Source organism: Alosa pseudoharengus, unplaced genomic scaffold, assembly GCF_046254945.1.
Source record: "Alosa pseudoharengus isolate Yale_2024_CS ecotype anadromous, Long Island Sound unplaced genomic scaffold, YU_APseudo_1.1 YU_APseudo_1.1_scf_2, whole genome shotgun sequence".
In the NCBI taxonomy this organism is placed as follows: Eukaryota; Metazoa; Chordata; class Actinopteri; order Clupeiformes; family Clupeidae; genus Alosa; species Alosa pseudoharengus.
The window spans coordinates 36,556,681-36,576,589 of NW_027468663.1; the positions used below are offsets into that span (position 1 = coordinate 36,556,681).

At 46.8% G+C, this 19,909-nt stretch overlaps 1 protein-coding gene across 3 annotated transcripts in view; it reads right to left on the bottom strand.

Annotated features, from left to right (window-relative positions):
• Positions 1 to 6,873: 6,873 nt before the first annotated feature.
• LOC143134438 (microtubule cross-linking factor 1-like) overlaps positions 6,874 to 19,909 on the bottom strand; it is a 66,138-nt gene continuing 53,102 nt past the window's right edge. For 2 of the 3 annotated variants that reach the window (XM_076294844.1, XM_076294843.1), the window contains 6 exons: positions 19,395 to 19,565; positions 17,962 to 18,165; positions 17,427 to 17,720; positions 17,172 to 17,248; positions 15,086 to 16,778; positions 6,874 to 8,242 (listed from right to left, as the gene is read on the bottom strand). In XM_076294844.1, coding sequence (XP_076150959.1) covers positions 8,033 to 8,242; positions 15,086 to 16,778; positions 17,172 to 17,248; positions 17,427 to 17,720; positions 17,962 to 18,165; positions 19,395 to 19,565 — 2,649 coding nt within the window. In that variant the 3' untranslated portion in view covers positions 6,874 to 8,032. Of the gene's footprint in view, positions 8,243 to 12,077; positions 12,130 to 15,085; positions 16,779 to 17,171; positions 17,249 to 17,426; positions 17,721 to 17,961; positions 18,166 to 19,394; positions 19,566 to 19,909 lie in introns of all 3 variants that reach the window. The other variant, XM_076294845.1, reaches the window with a different exon arrangement.

Genomic DNA, 19,909 nt, shown 5'->3' on the forward strand with positions numbered 1-19,909 from the left:
TAGTAGGCTAGCCTACATAATAATCTGACATCAGAAACGCACCGTCACCGTCAGCACTGATGCTGCTGACACAGTGGCTGCGTGATAACTTAATTTGGCCTTGATCGTGCAGGACATTTCAGAATGTCGAGTGTGTAATCCATCATAAATGGCTAGGTTCAATGGAAAAGTTAGCTGGACAAATTAAAGAAAACGAGAAGGATTCAGTGAAGCATAATAATGTTTTAGAACCTTCCAAATTAGAAAACTGATGCAACTGAGATGGAGGACAACTGCACATAGATTAGAACGTAGGCCTATTGTCCGAAGGAACTTACATTAAATTAGGAGATATTTGCTGAATGTCACCAAAAGTGTTACAGAAATTGCTTGGCATCGCTTATTCAATGGCTCTCTACCGAAACACCTGTAGTTTGCGGAGGACGAACGAGAAAGCACTCGTTTGATAAATCAGCCAGTAGTAGACAAATAACTTTTAGAAATAATCTGTACTGCAAAAACGAATGTTGGTGGGTATTTAAACTATCTAGCGGGTGTTTTAACAGCTGCAAGAAATAGAAGCTTCATGGTCTTTATGTTCTGGTTCGTAAATTATTTTCATAAAACTTCAAGTTGCCCTATAAACTTTACTCTCCAAACTCTTCACTGCACTGTAGGCAATTAACTGACAGTATGATAGGCTATTTATTTTCTGTACACACATTTATTATGACCGCCGCGAAGCGGTCATATAGGGATTGTCAAAGTTTTTTTTTTTTTTTTTTCGTCATCTACTTCCTGAATTTTTGGTCAACGATACCCGGGACACCGAACCACCGGGGCACATGAAATTTGGTGGGTATGTAGCCCCACTAGACTTTTACGGAAAAATTTCGTTTCGTCCCCGGGGCCACTCCACCCCCGTGCTGGCCCCCCCGAACCGCAAAAAAAGCAGTTTTTCCTAAATAACTACCTGAACCGTGGCACTGAGGATGAAGAATCTTTTATGGTATGTTGGTCTCAAGGGCCCACATCAACCTGGCCCATAATCACTCATTTGTGATTTGCACCCCCCCGGTAAAAAATGAAAATGCAATATTATTCTGCTTTAATCGCCCTTATCTTCAGTTAAGATGTTCAGAACTGCACCAAATTTTATGTGTATGATTGACCTGGCATTCTCTGGGGGTATGCCAAGTTTCGTAGAATTTCATCCATGGGGGGGTCTAAAAAAAATTAGGTTATGTGTACATTTAGTGACTGTACACTCATTGGCCTGTAGATGGCGGTGCACACATATACACATGCACACACACACAGGCACCCACATACAATCGGTATTAGAACGGCCGATACATAATTACAAATTCAGTAGGATTAAAAGAAAGCCATAATAAATATTCATCACCATCATCATGGCTGCATTTCCAGTATTGGCGATAAGTAGTCGTTTGTCCACTAGATGGCGCATCGTTGCAGTGAGACGTAATTTTGTTGGAAGTTAAAAGTGGGTTGAAAAAAACAATGGACGCTTCCTACAAGGACTGTAATTTACCGCAGAGAACTTCTAATAAGGATAGGACGATGTTCACATGAAATGTAATTCCCATTTCTTCTTGAAGCCGACATAAATCTGAGGATGTTTATCGGACATGCTTGGTTTTTACTGCAGGTACGTTAATCTTATAATATCAATAAGGACCTAGGTAATGTTACCGTTAGCGTTGGTTGAGTGATGGAGGCCAATTTGATTGATTGCATTTGTAGAAAACTAGAAATGCGGATATACCAAGCAAATTGATAGCAGCACTGTAATTGTATCTTTCGACTGTCATTTGTTGCACGTGCTACAAAAATCATTCTGTGCCATGGAAGATTTACCAACGTTACTGATACAGTTTTGCTTATACATGCGTGAGACTAAGACGCCTGTTTATTTCGTTTTAAGTGCGTGCAGGGTGTGTGAGAGGGGAATCGATGTGCTTTGATTCCAGCTTGGTAGTTGTAGTCTGTGAAATTAAAAAGCACGTGTGTGTGAAGTATCCAAACAATGACACCATCATTTCATTATGGTTGCTTTAGCAACACACCTTACTGTGTAGTGGGTCCCAATTAGAAGTGGCTACTTCATTCGCGCTTTCCTTAACTCATGGAGCTGCATGAATTTTATTACAACTTTTCGCCACAATATGGCAGTTTAAGTCCGCTTGATACTGTAAGGCGTAAGCCATTGGTTTCCAAAGGAGATTTTATTTGTGTCGCCAGCATAGCCTATTGACAATTTATGTTGTAAATAGGCCTACCTTATAAGCCTACCTGTAGCTTAGGGAAGCTAACAGCTTTCTATTAGGATCTAGTTTGTTAGTTACAGTTTTGTCATAACTCCCTGATGCATTTTTGCATTTAGAATAGCCAGAGCGTGGATATCTCAATCGGAAAATTAAACAATATCGGGTGCCGTGGACTAGGCTGGGTGAACCCAGCCTGATCTGCCCGCTATTTATTTTTTGATTTCTTAAAAGATTGAGCTTGGTCTGGTGAAAGCCAGACTAGCCATGGACCTCAGTTACACAATGCAAGGGAACATGAATCAGCCTATATTTGCACGAACAATAACGGACAACAGTTCTTCAACTTTGGCCCGTTAAAATGTGTATTGAACAGTCTAGCGACGCATTTCATCAAGGCCCATTTGGACATGTCAGTTATTTGCACCACTGGTTACATGTAAAACAGCATTTCGTTTCAGACTACTGTTACTTAATTTGTGCATTAACAATAACGTTTCAGACTACTGTTACTTAATTTGTGCATTGACAATGAAGTATTACATGAACTAAAGATGACTAAAATCTTATGTAGAAAAAGAAACATTCACAAAAAATCCATCCATCCAAAAATGACCTTTGTTTTTGATAGCTGTTGAAAACGGCATGGAACTGACAGAGATGTTTTTGTTCACAAATAAACAAACAAACAAACAAACAAATAAATACATAGATAACATTATGCTGATACCTTTTGCTTTTCCCAAATACAATGTAGCCTACAGGTGTAAATGACCTTTCATCAATCAGTTGCAATGGATGAACTGTGATGAACTGCACTACTTGTGATTGTTTAGAGATTTTAAAGGTTTTATAACAATGCTACATCTTCTTTGGCTATTCTACAATCTATTCAACTTTTCAGCACCAGTAGGCTACTCCAGTAAAATATGGAGACAAATTGAAGTGTGATTTATTTTCGCGGAACGGCTGTACAGGACTGAGCGGCGGTCATATGTCGTACCGCTATGCGGTACATCTAGTTTTTTCAACTTTTGCAATATTACGCACTTGGCTACTGAACGCAAATCAGCAGGAGAGAGAATGCACGTAGCCTATGCAGCGTGTAGCGCAATGTGTTGGCTATTTGGTTACTAACACTGTTAGCCAATTCACTAACTTAAGGATGGAGGCAGCAAAAGTAGAGAAGTCATTTCAGATGGGGCAAGAACAAGGTGAATTTGTATGCTTGTCAAAACGTAGTCCTACCCTGCATTAGAGGAGCTGATCATCATACCAAGCACACTCGCTGTTTAAAGTCATACACCACGGTAAACTAAAAGTAAAATGTTACAAAGGTGGCAAAAACAATATAGGGGAATTATTAGCCATTACATTACTAGGCTATGAATCGTTCGTTCATTTTTCTTTTTTTTGGGGGGGTGGGGGGTTACAAACTTATTCAAAATCACCCCCCCCCCCCCTCTGGTTTTTACACAAATCGCACCCTGCACACACACACACACCCACACATTTAGTGATTCACAATCACAGCAACTCACCTCATCACTTATAAGTTTAGTGACTTCATTTTGCTCCCTGTTACAGCCCAGGCTCGTGTGGGCAGCAAACATGAAATAGAGGCCAACACCAAATGCAATTTCAATACTTAAGTTTATAACAGGTAAACTGTGTCTAGGGGATATGATAGGGCTACTGGTTGCAGTTGCAGATGGGAAGATGGAAATACCGGCAATTACGGAGTAGAGTTTGAAAGAATGGATGTCTAAGCAGATGGGAAAGAGAAAAGTGTGTGTGCATGAGTGGATGTTGAGTGTCTGGATGTGGTGAATGAAAGTCTCGATGTGTGTGTGAGTGCAAGAGCCAGAATGTCAGAAAGAGTCCCAGCCTCAGTGAGGCTGATCTTCAGGCTTATATAGACCACGCCCACTCCAGGTGCAATCAGTCAATTAACCACCCCACAATCGATGCATAGGCCTTTACACAGACAGCAGGGGGAGCAGAGGGTTGTCACACTCCCTCTCTCTTTCATGTACACACACACACAGACACACTGTCTGTTGCGCGCACGCGCACGCGCACACACACACACACACACACACACACACACACACACACACATGTTGACACCCTTGCACAGATGCTAGGCAAATTCATACAGGCCTACTGACCAACAAAGACATTTGCTTCTGTACACATTGTGATCTCTACGCAGAAAGGACCCACAAAGCTCAAAGGTGCTCTAGGAACAGTGGTATCATTCAATGGCGTATTAGATTCTATCACAGACAGGGCAGTCTAAGCCTTCTGTCCGGATGAAAGGAGACCAACAGTTGGCACCAGATTCCAATGTTTTCCAGATTCCAACATATTTGATCAGTAAAGCGTTCAGCTTTCGATTCTCCAACAGAGCATTTTGCACCGTCTCCCTGAATGAATGATTGATTGAATTAAGTAGGCCTAGTGCATAAAGGGGAAACTTGAGCGACCATGTGCGTGGGGGAGGAATTGAGGCTTCAGAATAAAGTTTAGAGTTTTAAGTTGCAGGGCTTTTTATTTTTAAACCAATCCGATTTAATGGAGATGCAGAAATCACATTAATGCTGTGCTCTTGTCAGTCTATGTGTGTGTGTGTGTGTGTGTGTGTGTGTGTGTGTGTGGGTGGGTGTGTAGGTGGGATAGTGTTGACATCCATGTGTTCACTTCCTTGCCTCACAAATACTCACACAGGCATTCAAATACAAACAAACACAACGAACAAAGCAACCTCTGAAAACTTGCATGTGTATACACATACATATTTCATTTTTCTGACACATCACACACACACACATTCAACTAAAACATTCACATCACATGTGTGTGTGTGTGCTTTGTGTGACTAATGCAGCTTTATAAACAAACACATGTATACACACATGCATATGAACACACACAGACACACACACACACACACACACACACAGGCGGAAGACAAAGTCTTGTAAATACACATTCAGTTTATTACCAATTAACAGATTATAGTTCATCAGACTCTGACATTGACTGTTCGGTTTAAAACATTCATTTTTTTACAATCCCGTTTTATCCATGAAAGAAAGAAACAAATGTATCCTTTTATACCAGCTATACAAAGACAGTGTACATACATACAGTAATAAGTTACGTAAAAAGTGTTCTTACTTTGTGTCAACGCAAATTTTAATGACAAGAAAAAAAAACAGCTCAGAACGACTGTCAACAACATGTGCGTCCAGTGGTGGCTACAGGCCTGTTCCATGTATGGAGTGTAAGTATGTGTGTGTGTGTGTGTGCGTACCTGTGTTAGCCTGCTGTGCTTTGTGTCACCACACTTACATGATAACAACTGTTAGTAAGAGTGTATGTCTTAAGCAGAGGCATGTGATCTTGTGAGCGCATGTGTGTGTGTGTGTACAGGCCTGCCCCACCAGTGTTGATGTGGATACACAAGCGGCTGTGTACATGCACTAAAGTGCTAGTATTCAAAAGGCATGCAAATCTCTTTTTTTTTACGGACAGACAGCAATGGAGCCCAGCCCGGGTCTGGAACGGATCAGAACCAAACCTGCTCCGGCGTCAGCTACCCCCAGGGCCGCCTTCTCAGGTTGTGCATAAAGGTTATAATCCCAATTCCAATCTCAATCCCACTCTAAGATAGTCCAGAGCCAGATGTGACAAGAGATCAGTACCTAGAGACAACCTGTTGATAATGCGGACTGGGAGTGCACTGAAATTGAATGCCACCAAGGCTTTGTTGATTTATTTCGTTAAAACCCTCTCGTTGTTCTTTCTTCCCCCACATTCTTAGTAATGGACATTCAGTGTCTGCTTGTAAGAGACGTCTGAATTGGTTTAGAAATGTAGAATGCCACAAACCTTTCAACTCCAACTTCAGGCGATTTTTCTGTTGCTTTAGAAATTCCAAATGATGTGAATGCTTTGATCACTCCCCACATCTCAGCATAGCTGTCTCCAGACAGATGAGTTAATGAACGTCTGGCTATGCAAGACTAAACTCCAGTACTAATACACCCTGACTGTACATATCCTCCACCCAGGTGGGATTCCACATTCAACTTTTAAGGTGATCACACACAGTGCAACCTCCACCACAATGTTGCGTCATTTGACCACTTCCTAACGTTCTGACTAGATGATCAGAGCAGGTTGCCACTTCGCTGCGGTTCTCGGGATAAATGCCCAGTATGTACCTAAAAAACTTTCCCAGTAACACTGCTCTGCAACACTGCTAAAAAAGTTGTGCTGTCCCTGTGTGTCATCACCTTTACATTGGTAGTTTATATGACCCGGGTAGACTACTCCGGGCCAGGCTCGACCCAGACGAGGCAGCAGCCTGGGTACATCTGCATGGTTAGTTGGTTGGTTGGTTGACATCATGTTTCTCTGCCTCCTAAGGAACGCAGAATGGCTCCACTGAACCAGTCTCTCATTTGACCCACCAAACGGAGCTATCTCTCAATGAGGGGCATTTAGCTCATACACGCCCCTAACCCACCAACACCCCCCCCCCCCCCCCACCCCCCTTCTTTCCCGCCCTCACCCCCACCCACCCCAGTGGTTGTAGTGCGTGGGTTCCCTGTGTCCTCTCTCTGGTAGACTACGAGCTGAGAGCCGTTGAGATTGAGAGCTCTCAGCGGAACGGCTGTAGGTTTGCGTTGTTTTTATTTTCATTCAAGCTTTGAAGGCCGTGAGACAGCGTGGGGGTGACCATCTGGAGATAACAGGCTTCAGATATGAAAATAGCATCAGCGTGTTTCTCCAGTTGTGTTTGTATTTACAGGTGAGGCTTTGATACAGCAACATATTACAGATAGCACCTGTCCTGACAGAACAAACCAGCTTTGGGCCTAAGCTGGGTCAAATCTATGGCAAGGTCAGTGAGCTATCTGATCTGAACTGAACTGTGTGTGTGTGTGTGTGTGTGTGTGTGTGTGTGTGTGTGTGTGTGTGTGCATACAACACTATCAGCTGGGGGATTTACAAGCTTACAAACGTGTGATGCTTGCGGTGACACAAATGATTTATTACTGTTCACTCTTGCGAGTGACTCCACTTTTGGAGCATCTTAAATAAAAATCTCAGTAAATGTGACTTAAATATAATATATATGTATTGCATACATACATATATATATATATATATGTATATACACATTAACACACAGACATGTGGCGCGACTGAGAACTCAGGTGTGAGCAGGCACCTGTGATGGAAGAGTTGTGTTTTTTTTTGTTTACTTGTTTGTTCGTTTTGCTTCTTTCCTTGTAGTAGTTTTGCATTGGTACATTCCATTCAGGGTCCTTGAGTTCTGTTGGAAAGTTCTGAAACTCTCTCCATATTGGGTAGCTGGTGCTTGTGGTCCTCTTGGGGAAAGTGTGTGTGTGTTTGTATGAGTGTGTGTGTGTGTGTGTGTGTGTGTGTGTGTGTGTGTGTGTGTGTGTCAGGTTTGTGGAAGGTATGATCTTGAGGACAGGCTGGAATAAGGAGAGTTAAAGGGCAGAGAGATGGCAGGCAAGAGAGAAGAGAGATTAAAGAGAGGAGGAGAAGAGTGCAGAGGCAGACGGAGGATTGGTGGCAAAGTCCACGCTGTCTCTCACTGGTACTCTCCTTTCTTTATCACTTTCCTTCTAGTCTTTCTCTCTCTCTCTCTCTCTCTCTCTCTCTCTCTCTCTCTCTCTCTCTCTCTCTCTCTCTCTCTCTCTCTCTCTCTCTCTGTCCCGCACTCACGCCGGCCTTGGCTCTAGACTAGGTTCCTCCAGTTCGGGGATGGTTTGGGTGGGGAAGCGGAACCTTTGCGCGACTGTGCTGCGCCACGTCGGGGAAGAGTTAGGGGAGCGCGCGGCCCATCGGGATGGGGGCCGGCGGTTGGCAGGGCGGGCAGGGCGCTGAAAACACGCCTCCAGGGGAGGAGCCACTGGAGAACGAGGCAGGTCCTGATGAGTCGGGAGAGAGAAAAACATTAGTTACAGTACACAAGTGAAACATTTACAGTGTGTGTGTGTATGTGTATGTATGTGTGTGTGTGTGTGTGTGTGTGTGTGTGTGTGTGTGTGTGTGTGTGTGTGTGTGTGTGTATTAATCACACTATGGTTTGTGTGTGTTGGGATCTTGAGTAGAATTAAAGGGACTGTTTTGTTTGTGCCTTTCCCCACAGCCCCTTCATCTTGGCCCCTATACTGCATCCTCACACTCTATGGCCCCTATACTGCATCCTCACACTTAGAGTGAGTCTATGGCCCCTATACTGCATCCTCACACTTAGAGTGAGTCTATGGCCCCTATACTGCACCCTCACACTTAGAGTCTATGGCCCCTATACTGCATCCTCACACTTAGAGTCTATGGCCCCTATACTGCATCCTCACATTTAGTGAGTACCTATACTGCATCCTCACATAGAGTGAGTCTATGGCATGACATGCAATAGGCTAGCTTGGTGTACTACTGTAACTCATCAACAGCAACACCGTGTGTATCTTTGACCTACATGTCACTATTCCGTATTTAATCATTTTAAATATTTATTCTTGACTCTGTCTGAGAAGTTACAAATTCATGAAGGAGAATCTTTTTAGCACACACAATGACGTTAAACTGAACTTATGACTAGGACATTTTGAATTAAATTAAATTAGAAATCTGTCTAACATATTAAGACAAGAAAATGTATTGATATTGTGATGTGAACTATGCTATGACATGTTTTTCTATACAGTAGATGTCTGTGTACGTGTGTCCCTCCTTTTTGGTAGTGAGATCCTATCTGAGTGAGTTTTCAGGTGCTTGTGTGCATGTATGCGTGTATGTGTGTGTGTGTGTGTGTGTGTGTGTGAACATATTTATGTCCGAGTCAGGTGTTAGCTGACTGTTCGAGCAGATGTGAGTGATCTGGTGAGTGTGTGTGTCCATCTTTTTTTGTAGAGAGGTGGAGACCCTATCTGAGTGAGCCGACCGCCTGACCTCCTTCTGACTGGCTGCCAGGACAGTAGTGCCAAGCCAATCGCTTATAATTAGCCTGTTTCCGGAGACTGCCGGCGGCTCCTTCAGACGCACAGCAGAACCTAATCCAGGAAGCAGGCTAATCTAGTCAGGCTAAAAATACCACTGATAGCGCCGCCACCACTGAACGCACAGCAAGAAGACAGAGAGCAACACCCTAATCTAATAACGGGCTAATCGGCTAGCATGCTAACACGCTAATGGCAATGCTAATGCAGGGTAGACGTGCTTTGGCAGGCATTCAGCTTCTCGAACTGCTAAGCTAAATGGTCCCGACTGTGAACTGAGCTCCTCTGTCTGTTGTGTTTCTCTTCAGAGGTCAGGGTGAATTTACCACACACATTTTTCATACTGTCTCTGCTGGGAGACTGCATTAGCCTACCTGGGAGGTCTCATCGAGAGATTTTTTTTGTATATCAGGAAAACGTGCACTCATTTTACATTGTGTTCTCATTTTACTAAATTGTGCACTCATTTTAGTAAACCGTGTGCTCATTTTACTAAATTGTTTACTAAATTGTGCACTACTGTTTACTGAATTGTGCTCTGATTTTAATTTAATGCACAAATTAGTAAAAATGAGCACATGATTTGGTAAAATGAGCACACAGTTGAGTAAACGAGTGCATAACCTCTCGATATAAAAAAATATATATTGTGATGACACCTCCCGGGCTCTGTACCGACTGATCGATCATTGATTTATTTCAGCTCCACTTAGATTAATTATAAATGATAACCATAACGACTTGTCAACAAAGTTGCTCATAAATTATTCCTTATACTGGCGATGTAACAATATATCCTGCATAGATTCAATTACATTTAATGCTGGGAGGGTGCGAGAATGTCACCTTGACACATCTATTCCGATAAATGATGCTTTTGCACTTACAAAATAACGAGGTTACAGAATAGCACTCACAGGACCCTGGATGCTCGTGTGTGTGTGTGTGTGTGTGTGTGTGTGTGTGTGTGTGAGTTTGTTCTCAGTGACAGTGTGACTGTATTAACAATATATAATACGAGCACCAGTAGGCTTCTTGGAGGAGAAGCCAGCAGTGCGCCTTCCTCTTACCCTCATAGCAGCTCACCAACACACTTACACAAGATATGTGCGCCATTTTGAACATATCTCAGAGCCAACAGGTCAACACTTGAGCTTTTAATAACTGACCCCTGAATAGTAATCTGCTTGAATGATGATCCTTTGAATACACACAATGGGTACAGAATGGTGATATTTACCATTTTAACTGTATGTATTTCATATGAATTGATCATTTGTATTAATTATTAACATATCATATGTGATCGTGTTTAAGATCTTATGCAGAGTAGTACAGCCTGATAAGCCTGTACTACGGACTCCTAGGAGATGTATTCAAAATGGCGTCCAGTGTGAAACAGAGACAGAAGTGTCCTCCATGACCCGAAGTAGCATGAGTGCTAGACGGAAGAGAGAGAGGAACAGCCAAGAGGCAGCAGCCATGATGGAAAGCATCCATGTGAAGATGGGCGTGTCACGGTGGGGTGAGTAAGTGAGTGAGTCTGTCAAGCAAGGGTTAAAAAAACCTGCCAGCCTGCTGAGGAGCATATCTGGACAACACACACTGAGAGCATGCAAACACACACACACACAGACAGACAGACAGACACACAGACAGACAGACACACACACACACACACACACACACTATTAAGTATCCACTCACTCATTCATACCGACCTCACATACAAGCATACACACATTAGTGTGCAAGGACGATTGGCAAGGTTTTTTAACGTGGCCATTCTGTCGTATAATTCATTCTGTGTGAAGTGATACTCATATGGACACACACTCAATTGTAAAAGAAACACAACCAGATTATATGAGGAATATGATTGATGAATATTATCACATGAAAAATTCAGTCCGTTAGTGCACAAAGAGACAGAGAGGGGTGGGGAGAAGGAAGAGAAAGGAAGAGAGAGTGAGAGAGAGTTGAAATAAAATGGGTAACGGTGCATGGGGGAAAAAAAATGTCTCACAGTGTTACATTATTGTCACTTCAACACACATGTGTACTGTGCTCCCATAACCAGAGTCAATACTCTAACATTCAGCAGCCAGTGGACCTACTAGAGACACCAGGTGATTTGAGATGTTACACCAACACACCCCACTTGGGCATCATAACAGACAGAGGAAGTGACCCACACCAGCCAAACAAACACATGGCATCTATTCACCAGGGCCAAATCAGAACACATGGCATCTATTAACCAGGGCCAAATCAGAACAACAGTGTGACCTGTCCAGTAAGGTCAGGGGTCACAATCTCCTTTTTAAAAAACAACGTTAGCTGGCGCATTTCCTTTGGGTGTTATTGTCCCATTTGAGGTGCTCACTGTAGAGTCACAGAAGACAAGGCATGCATGCAGAAGACAAATGAACTCTCTTTCTCTCTCCCCCCCTCTCTCTCTCTGTCACTCACTCACTCACACTTACCCACACACATCCACACCCCCACACACACACATACACATACACACACACACACACACACACACACACACACACACACACACACACACACACACACACACACACAGTAGACAACGTTCCTGAAGACAAAGGAGCACCTGTGTCCCTACACACTGCCCTGTGTGGAGCTGTGTGTGTTGGGTACATGCTCATCTGTCTGACAGAGAGAGAGGCCTGTGTGTGGGGTTGAGGTGGGGTCAGAGGTCGGGAGGTAGGACAGGAGGATCATGGGAACTTACAGCGCGGCTGCGTTTACAGGCCCCAGGGGGTGGTTAGTAAGACAGTGTGGTTCTGGAACACAGCGCCACATAGGGGAGGGAGGAGGAGAAACAATAGTTATGGATTCTCATCAATCACAGGAGGTCACACACACACACCTCTCTCTCTACTACAGACACACGGGCGCACACACACGCACCACACACACACGCACACACACACACACACACACGCACGCACACCCACACACATGCGCGCACGCACACACGCAAACACACACACACACACACACACACACATGCAAACACACACACACACGCACACACATGCACACGCACGCACACACACACACCTTTCTCTCCTACACCTACCTACACATACACACACACACACCTCTCTCCTAAAACACATATACCGGTACACACACACCTCTGAAGCACTGCATCACAAAGGGAAACAACATGTATGGATTCTCATCCATAACAGTTCACACATACACGCACATGCACACACACACACACACAATTCTCCTATGCAAACACACACACACAACACAATTCTCCTACACAAACACACACACACACACACACACATATTCCCATCAATAATGGGAGGTCTCTTTCTCAAACACACACATACACACACCACACACACCTCTCTTTCTCTTCAACACACACAAACACACACACCTCATTACCCTTTCTCTCCTACACACACTTCTCTGGAACATAGAGCTGAACACTGGAGAGACAACAGTTACAGATTCTAATCAATACCAAGAGGTCACACACACACACACACACACACACACACACACTCAGAGAGCAACAGCAGTAGCACATTGAGAGCTGGTTCAGTCGGAGGTGCTGGTCTCACCATCCTGCTATTTGTCGCTATGCTGTAAGTTCTGCCGACATGGGAGCGGTTTGCCGGGCGGGGTGGGGTAGGGGGGCGGGGGGGGGGGGGGGTCTGGGGGCATCTTTTAATGCTGACATCATCCATCTGGGGGAGGCATGCTTTGGATGTGGGAGAGGGTGGGGGTGTAGGAAGAGAATGACACCAGGTCTCAGCCAAGCATACTGTACATACCGGTAGCTATCCTGTGATCTGTACCGTAATCTGGCGAATACATCTCCCACTATCACTGCTGCCCTGAGGTGTGAGCTAAAGGAAATGGCTTTACCAAACTAATCAACTGTCTGGATACACTATCCCAGCTAAATACTTTCTTTCTGGTTATCAATCAGCAGCTGAACAGCAGTTATATCTGGACTACCAGCACTACAACAGATCCACACCAGGTCTACAACAGATCCACACCAGCACTACAACAGATCCACAACAGATCCACACCAGGTCTACAACAGACTCACACCAGCACTACAACAGATCCACACCAGCACTACAACAGATCCACAACAGGTCTACAACAGATCCACACCAGGTGTACAACAGATCCACACCAGGACTACACCAGATCCACACCAGAGGTGCATTCAAATTCGGCAAACAGTGGCAAGGCGACCATTCGTGGTGAACATGTTTTCTTTGAACAGTTACATTTGAGCAATTTGGTGTTAACATTCCATTGTAACGGTAATTGCATTGTTACCTTCATCAAGCTCACATCCAATTCCACTGTATGTTCGCAGAGAACTACCTCTGCACACTGTTTGTGGTTGTTTGCAAACGTTCGCCGAAAACTCAGAAAACTGTTTGCCAACGTTCACAAACTTTCGCCTATGTTCCCGAACGCACCTCAGGTCTATTACACAGATCCACACCAGGTCTACAACAGATCCACGCCAGGTATTTGCCATGTCTATGCCAGGTCTGGACCATGTCCATTCAAGACTTGGGTATAGTTTGCCACATAGCTGATAGTTTATTCTTGCCAAATGAGCAGTGGAAATCCCTTTCACTGAAGCCCATCAGAATGAAGCCTTACACACTCTAGATAGTCCCAATAGCCTTAAACACTAGATAACCCTAATAGATAGAGCCCACTCTCTATTCTCCATGAACAGTAACTGCCCTGAACGTCCCCTTGTAAATCTGCTACTCTGATGTGATAACTCTTTGTTTGCTGTCCCTGTCGTCTTGTCTAATATGAGACTAGCGCTATGAGATAGAAGCTTCCGGTAATCCATTAAAAGTGGAGGACAAATGGCATAAATCTGACTGTTGTTCAAATAACAGTGATTTGCTGTATCTATCCCTCATCATAACTGCTCTCAATGCATTAAGCTTTCACCGTGGCTTGAAAGGGCTTTAGCTGTCTGTAATTTATACATTAGAGATTATGAAAGCATCAGGTATTAACTACAGCTGGGTGTTGGGGGCCTCAACTGTGTACACACTTTACTTGATTCTACTATCACAAATGCCCTCTGTAGTCACAACAGGCGTGCCTATGCTGTGTCAGACATTAAATCCTGCGTCTAGTTTACAGTAAATCTCTGTAGATTAACGTCTTGACGCCAAGGATGACCCAGTTTTGAGTGATTCTCCCTGCACCTTGGGGGTCGTCGGGTTCGGAGCATGAGTCCTCCAGATGGATGCTGGGTAAGGGATTGTAGGAGGGGGAGGGGGGACGGGGGGACGGGGGTTGCCATAGTTACACATTCTGATCATGGTGCAAAGAGACAATACAGCGCTATGGCGATCAAATAAAAAACAAACTCAGGCAAACATGAGAGATCAATGAGGATATAGCAGGTCATCATTGCACCATTACTCATCGTGCTGTTCCATGCTGTTATCGATTGGCAGAATGATTCATTGTTTGTGTCTGAGTTTGTGTGTGTGTGTTTATTTCCAATCATAAGGTGTATATGTATCAGTGTTAATTGTTAAACAAATATTTTATACCGTAAATTTACATATGTATGGATTTCTGTTTGAGCTTGTGTTTTCTACCAACATGTATTTTTGTGCCTCTGTATGTACACATCCACATGTGCATGCAAGAATCATTGGCTAACATTAGCAAGTTGGGCATTTTAGCCGTTAGCTGCTAACGTCTCACCTCCATACATCCAGCCCTTTCCCCAGCGTCTGTGGACCTGGGGTCCCTGCCGTGAGCTCCTAGCGCTGGGCCGGTGACCACCTGCAGCCTCCTCTCCTCGCGAGCATTCTGCTCCTGGAGCTTCCTGTTCAGCAGCCGCGCCGTGTTCTCGGCCAGCGTGTGTCCCGGCGGTGCCGACAGGTCCTGCCGGATGCTGGCCACCTCGCTGCCCTGCACCTCCATGATAACCAGCTGCTGGACGGGGCTCGGAGAGCGGCCTCGCGGTACACCCGACCCCTTCAGCAGCTCCTGCACTGCACCCCCCGACGCGCACTTTGGGTCCGGTCCAGCAGGGGGCGCCGCAGAACTCTCGCCGGCCTGCTGGGGCCTCGTCCTGCTGGGGGAGCGTGTGAACTTGGCCCCGGCAGGCTCCAGAGCGAGTGGCGTGTGGTCAATGATGTTGAAGAGGCTGGACAGGCCGTCGTTAATGGTGGTGTGGACGGGGCTATCACGAGTCGTCGTCGACCGCGCCCACGCCGACTCGTTGTTCCCCTTCTGAGGCGTGGACGTTGGCGTCGGGGTCCGACTAGACCCTCCCGCCCCCCCCGCTCCTCCTCCGACGGCGCCTGAATTCGCTCCCCCTCCCCCTCCACTGACCCCTGATACCACCCCACCACCCCCAACCGCCGCGGGCTCCGTCTTGGCGGTGCCCGAGGGCTTGCGCTGGAGCTTCGGGGAGCCGTATTTGGGGGAGCAGCAGGGCCGCTCAAACTTGGCCTGTCCGGGGGGCACGTACTGGGGCCGGCGTAGCGAGCGCGAGGGCGAGGAGACGGGCGTGGAGCCGCCGCCTTTGGGCGTCAGGCAGCGGTGGGGGCTGCTGGTGAGAGCCCGCAGGGCGCTGTCCGTCTGGAGCCCCACGCTCACCGCATGGCACGTCTGCGTGCCCCGCGACATCATGCCATTGGTCTGGCACGCCGAGTCGCGCAAGGCGGGTGGCGGTGGCGGCGGGGGAGGCCGGGGGTCGGGGAGGGCTGCGTGCGGGGGCGTGCGGATGGCGCCGCGCACGGAGAAGGCCACCTCCTTCATGTCGTCACTCAAGTTGAGCTCCAGCGCTGCGGCCGCCGCTGCTGCTGCTGCGTAACCTCCAGCTCCTCCTCCACCTCCTCCTCCTCCACCCGCCCAGACGCCCCCGTCTTTGGCTGCCCGCGTGGGGCTGTGCAGCACACGCACCCCAAAGTGCTCCGGCGCCGTTTGGGCGGACGGCGACAGTGACGGCCCCGGGGGCGCTACGGCAGTGCTCCGCTGGCAGTGCTCCGGGCTGCTGAGGGTGCTGGTGGTCAGTGTGGCGCTGGTGGTCAGGAACCACGAGCCCGGCTGGAACGGGTCGGCAGTGGGGTCGGCGGGACCGAGTCGCCGGGGGTCTGTCCGCTCGGTCCAGGCCTCCAGAGCCGAGGCTGGGGGAGGCTGCTGCTGCCCAAGGAGGGTGAGGGGTCCTGGGATGGGGCAGGAGGCACTCAGGGCCGTGGCCAGCTCCCAGCCTTTGCTGTTGAACTCCTCGATGTACTTGAGGTCATCCGGGGACAGGGGAGGAGTCACTTCGCCGCGGTCACGCACACCGCCACCGTGGTCGCTCTGGCAACTTGACTTGTCGGGAAGGAAGGGGGAACTGTCCATCAGGCGCTGGAAGTCGCTCATGGAGCAGACAGACTTGGCCCTGTCACACACACACACACACATACAAACACACACACACACACACACACACACACACACACACACACACACACACACACACACACACACACACACACACACACACACACACACACACAGACAAGAGATACTAAGAATAATTGCAAAATGACATGCTTCTAAGTGAATAACTTCTAAACACCTATAAGATGAATGTGCCAAACATTGTCTATATATTTAATGAGGCTGTTCCAAGCCAAGGACAATGAATTAATCAGACAGAATTCTGACCCTTTGGATGACCGTAGAGTAAGACATAAAGACATAAGGCTACTGTATGAAGCAGTTTACTGTAAGAGTCTGAAAAGAGGGCGGGGTTATGATTTTCTGCCCAATCAGAATCCTTGTCTTGTACCTGAGAAGGCTTCCACTGGTCGGTTCTTCCTCTGAGTAGGCAGATGGCTCCGCCCTCTCAGAGATCTCATTAAGGGCCTGCAAAAGAAACAAAGAGTCAATTTCATCATGCACGAAACACATAGACAAAAAAACACAGACAAAAAACTTGATACATACTTGTATACCTCCTTCACACACAGACAAACTAACCCACACTCTTTCTCTCACTTTTGCACACACATACACAGACACACACACAGAGACACACACACACCTCCTTCAGGCAGGGGAACCTCTTCTCGCTCGCCAACCTGGATGGTGGCGGTACCTGGGCCTGGCTGGGTGGGTCGAGGGAGAGGGCGTCCAGGAAGAGGCTCTCACCAGGATGGAGCGCCTCGCTGGGCCGGAGCCGGCCCGCCAGCCCCCTGTCCTCCAGCACGGCCTCCGAGTCAGAGTGGGAGCGGGGCGAGCGAGGGGAGCGTGGGGTCTTGCAGGGGTTCTCCTGGGGGGAAAAGACCCGCTGGAGTCCCCCCTCCTTACCCTCCGGCAGGGCCAGCTCTCGCTGCATCTGGGGAGGGGGGGGGGGGTTGGAGTGTCCAGAGTTCAGAGAGTGTCCAGAGAGGTCATCTCCCTTATGTAAATATCATTTCAGCTTGTGTATGTCTGTTGTACTGTATGTATGGATGTATTGGTGATGTGATGACATTGGTGTGTGTGTGTGTGTGTTTTGTGTGTGTGTGTGCCTGTTTCTGGTGCTGGTGTGTGTGTGTGTGTTTGTGTGTGTGTTGTGTGTGTGTGTGTGTACGTACCCAGGTCTGTCTCTCTCTGTGGAAGTGCTCCAGGAGCTCCTGTCTCTCTCTGCCCCAGCGTCTCTCTCCGTGGTGAAGTCTCCAGCGCAGCTCCAGTGCAGCGCCATGGCTCTCAGCTAGGAGGCGCCGGTGCTCCTCACGCTCCTGCTTCAGGGGGTCCGACACTCCTTCACCTCCTCCCGTGGAGCCCGCCACCTCCTCCAGCTGCTCACAAGCACAGAGAACATACACACATGCACAGACACATGCACAAACACACCGACACACACACAAACACACAGTGTAGGTCATTTCTCAGTGTAGATTTTTAAAAGAAATATTGGTGTTAAACATTCATGGCTAAATAAATCTAATGCTTCTCACTCCTGCACACACACACACACACACACACACACACACACACAGACACACACACACACACACACACACAAACACACACACACACAGACACACAAACACTCACACAGCCTTTTAATAGCCTGTGAGTGTGACAGTGTGTCAGTGCTGTGATGATCAGAGCATAATTCAGAAATAGCTGGTTATTTCCAGAGGCTCTCTCTCTCTCTCTCTCTCTCTCACCTCTCTCTCACACACACACACACACACACACACACACACACACACACACACACACACACACAGGAAGGGTTCAGACTGGAATCACTGCTGCCCTTTGGCCCAAAAGTGAAATGAAAATGTGTAAGGCCATTCACTGCTCATTTATGAAACCATTCTATAAGCTGTACCCAAGTAAACTACGCTATACTGTGCCATTCTATAAGCTGCACCCAAGTAAACTACGCTATACTGTGCCATTCTATAAGCTGTACCCAAGTAAACTACGCTATACTGTGCCATTCTATAAGATGCATCTTAGTAAACTACGCTATACTGTGCCATTCTATAAGCTGTACCCAAGTAAACTACGCTATACTGTGCCATTCTATAAGATGCATATTAGTAAACTACGGTTGCTATCCATCAACGAGAGATTCCATTCCCTAGCGGTGGTGCCGCCAGACCAAGACAATGCACTAAGACAAACATGCTTTTGCCCACTCATCTAACTCTAGGGGAGACGGTGAATAACCCAATTTCATAAAACGGTGGCATGTTCCTTTAAGCAGGTCCTATACCACCTGCTGGTGTGTGTGTGTGTGTGTGTGTGTGGGGTGTGTGAGAGAGAGAGAGTCTATTCCGAATGCAGTTGGTGAGTGTGTGTGTGTGTGTGTGTGTGTGTATGTGTGTGTGTGTGTGTGTGTGTGCATGTGTTTACGCAAGTGTGCATATGTGTGTGTGTGTGCTTGCTCGTGCGCATTGTGCGTTGTGTGTGCACATTTGTGTATGTGTGTGTGTGTGTGTGTGTGTGTGCTGTGTGTATTTGTATGTGTATGCATGCACGTGTATGTGTATGTGTGTGTGTGTGTGTGTACCTGCGCGAGGCGGCGTCTCATCTCTGCGCGCTGTATTTCCCATGATGCCCTCTCACTGGCGTATGTCTGCTGCAGCTGCAGTCTCCGCTGTTCCTCCTCGCGCAGCTCACAGCCAAACTCCTCCAGCAGCGAGCGCAATGCATGCAGCACACGCCGGTTCTCACCAACCTGCTACACGTGTGTGTGTGTGTGTGTGTGTGTGTGTGTGTGTGTGTGTGTGTGTGTGTGTGTGATATATCAGAGTGTACATAAGACAATGAAAGGAAAACAAAACAGGTTTGTTGATATCACATCACACTGTGTTTCCCTCACCGCTCATGCAAGACATTGGCTGACTGTGGAACAAATACAAGTCAGGTTCAAACCAGAACCAGGTCAAGGTCAAATCAGGGCTAAGTCAGGGTCAAACCAGGGCCAGTTGGCATCATTCTGGACTCATTAGCACTTATTCACTGCTGGCTGCTGCAATGGCCTAGCTACTGCCAGTGGGTTAATTCCAGATGGACCTACAGGAG